This window comes from Malurus melanocephalus, unplaced genomic scaffold (assembly GCF_030028575.1).
Source record: "Malurus melanocephalus ecotype Western Australia unplaced genomic scaffold, MMel_1.1 scaffold_1807, whole genome shotgun sequence".
Taxonomy (NCBI): domain Eukaryota; kingdom Metazoa; phylum Chordata; class Aves; order Passeriformes; family Maluridae; genus Malurus; species Malurus melanocephalus.
Genome location: NW_026625039.1, coordinates 17,115 through 17,895, shown reverse-complemented (window position 1 = coordinate 17,895; position 781 = coordinate 17,115). Strand labels below are relative to the sequence as shown.

Genomic DNA, 781 nt, shown 5'->3' with positions numbered 1-781 from the left:
GCCATCACCAGGGTGTGTTAGTGCTGCAGGATGTCACACTGACCATCAGGACCGATGGCTGCACACACAGTGCCAGGCACACACGGATCAGGGAACTGGCCCAGGGCACCGTGCTGCCCCGCACCGGGGTTTAGTAGGGTGTGGTGGCCCAAACGGTGTGAGTACATGCCACACGCTGCTTGCCTTGCAGTACAGGCTGGTCTTCAGCACCCCCYCGCTGCCATAGCCCAGGGGGGGCCCCCCCAGGCCGGCCGTGCCCCTGGCCTTGCCCCTGCGGTTGGCCACCACGAAGGGGTTCTGACTGAACGGGATGGGCTGCGAGTCGATCAGACACTCTGGTGGCTCCTGCAGGGGTTCCTGGGACAAGGGACACCCCACGGGATCCTGCTGGTCTCCCCGGGGCTGTTCTGCCCTGCTCGGGCGCTGCTCAGGAGATTCAGGGTGCTCAGGACACACGGGGCATTCAGGAGCCTTGGGGTGCCCAGGAGACTCAGGGTGCTCAGGAGATTCGGGGTGCTCAGGAGATTCGGGGTGCTCAGGAATCTCGGGGTGCTCAGGAGCCTTGGGGTGCCCAGGAGACACAGGGTGCTCAGGAGAATCGGGGTGCTCAGGAGACACGGGGCGTTCACGAGCCTTGGGGTGCTCAGGAGATTCGGGGTGCCCAGGGGGTCTGCCTGTGCCTGTTGCTGCCTCCAGGGTTGTTTCCCGACCGTCCCACACCACGGGCAGGGACAGCACAGCGCAGTCACCCTCCATGCTGRAGCTGGGCTTAGTGCACTCA

The 781-nt window shown here is 65.1% G+C and overlaps 1 protein-coding gene across 1 annotated transcript in view; it reads right to left on the bottom strand.

The window, feature by feature from the left end:
- Window positions 1-183: 183 nt before the first annotated feature.
- Window positions 184-781, bottom strand: part of LOC130587362 (protein scribble homolog) — a gene marked incomplete at its 3' end in the record, with an annotated part of 17,653 nt that continues 17,055 nt past the window's right edge. The window contains exon 8 of the mRNA XM_057388337.1: window positions 184-357. Coding sequence (XP_057244320.1) covers window positions 184-357 — 174 coding nt within the window. The remainder of the gene's footprint in view (window positions 358-781) is intronic.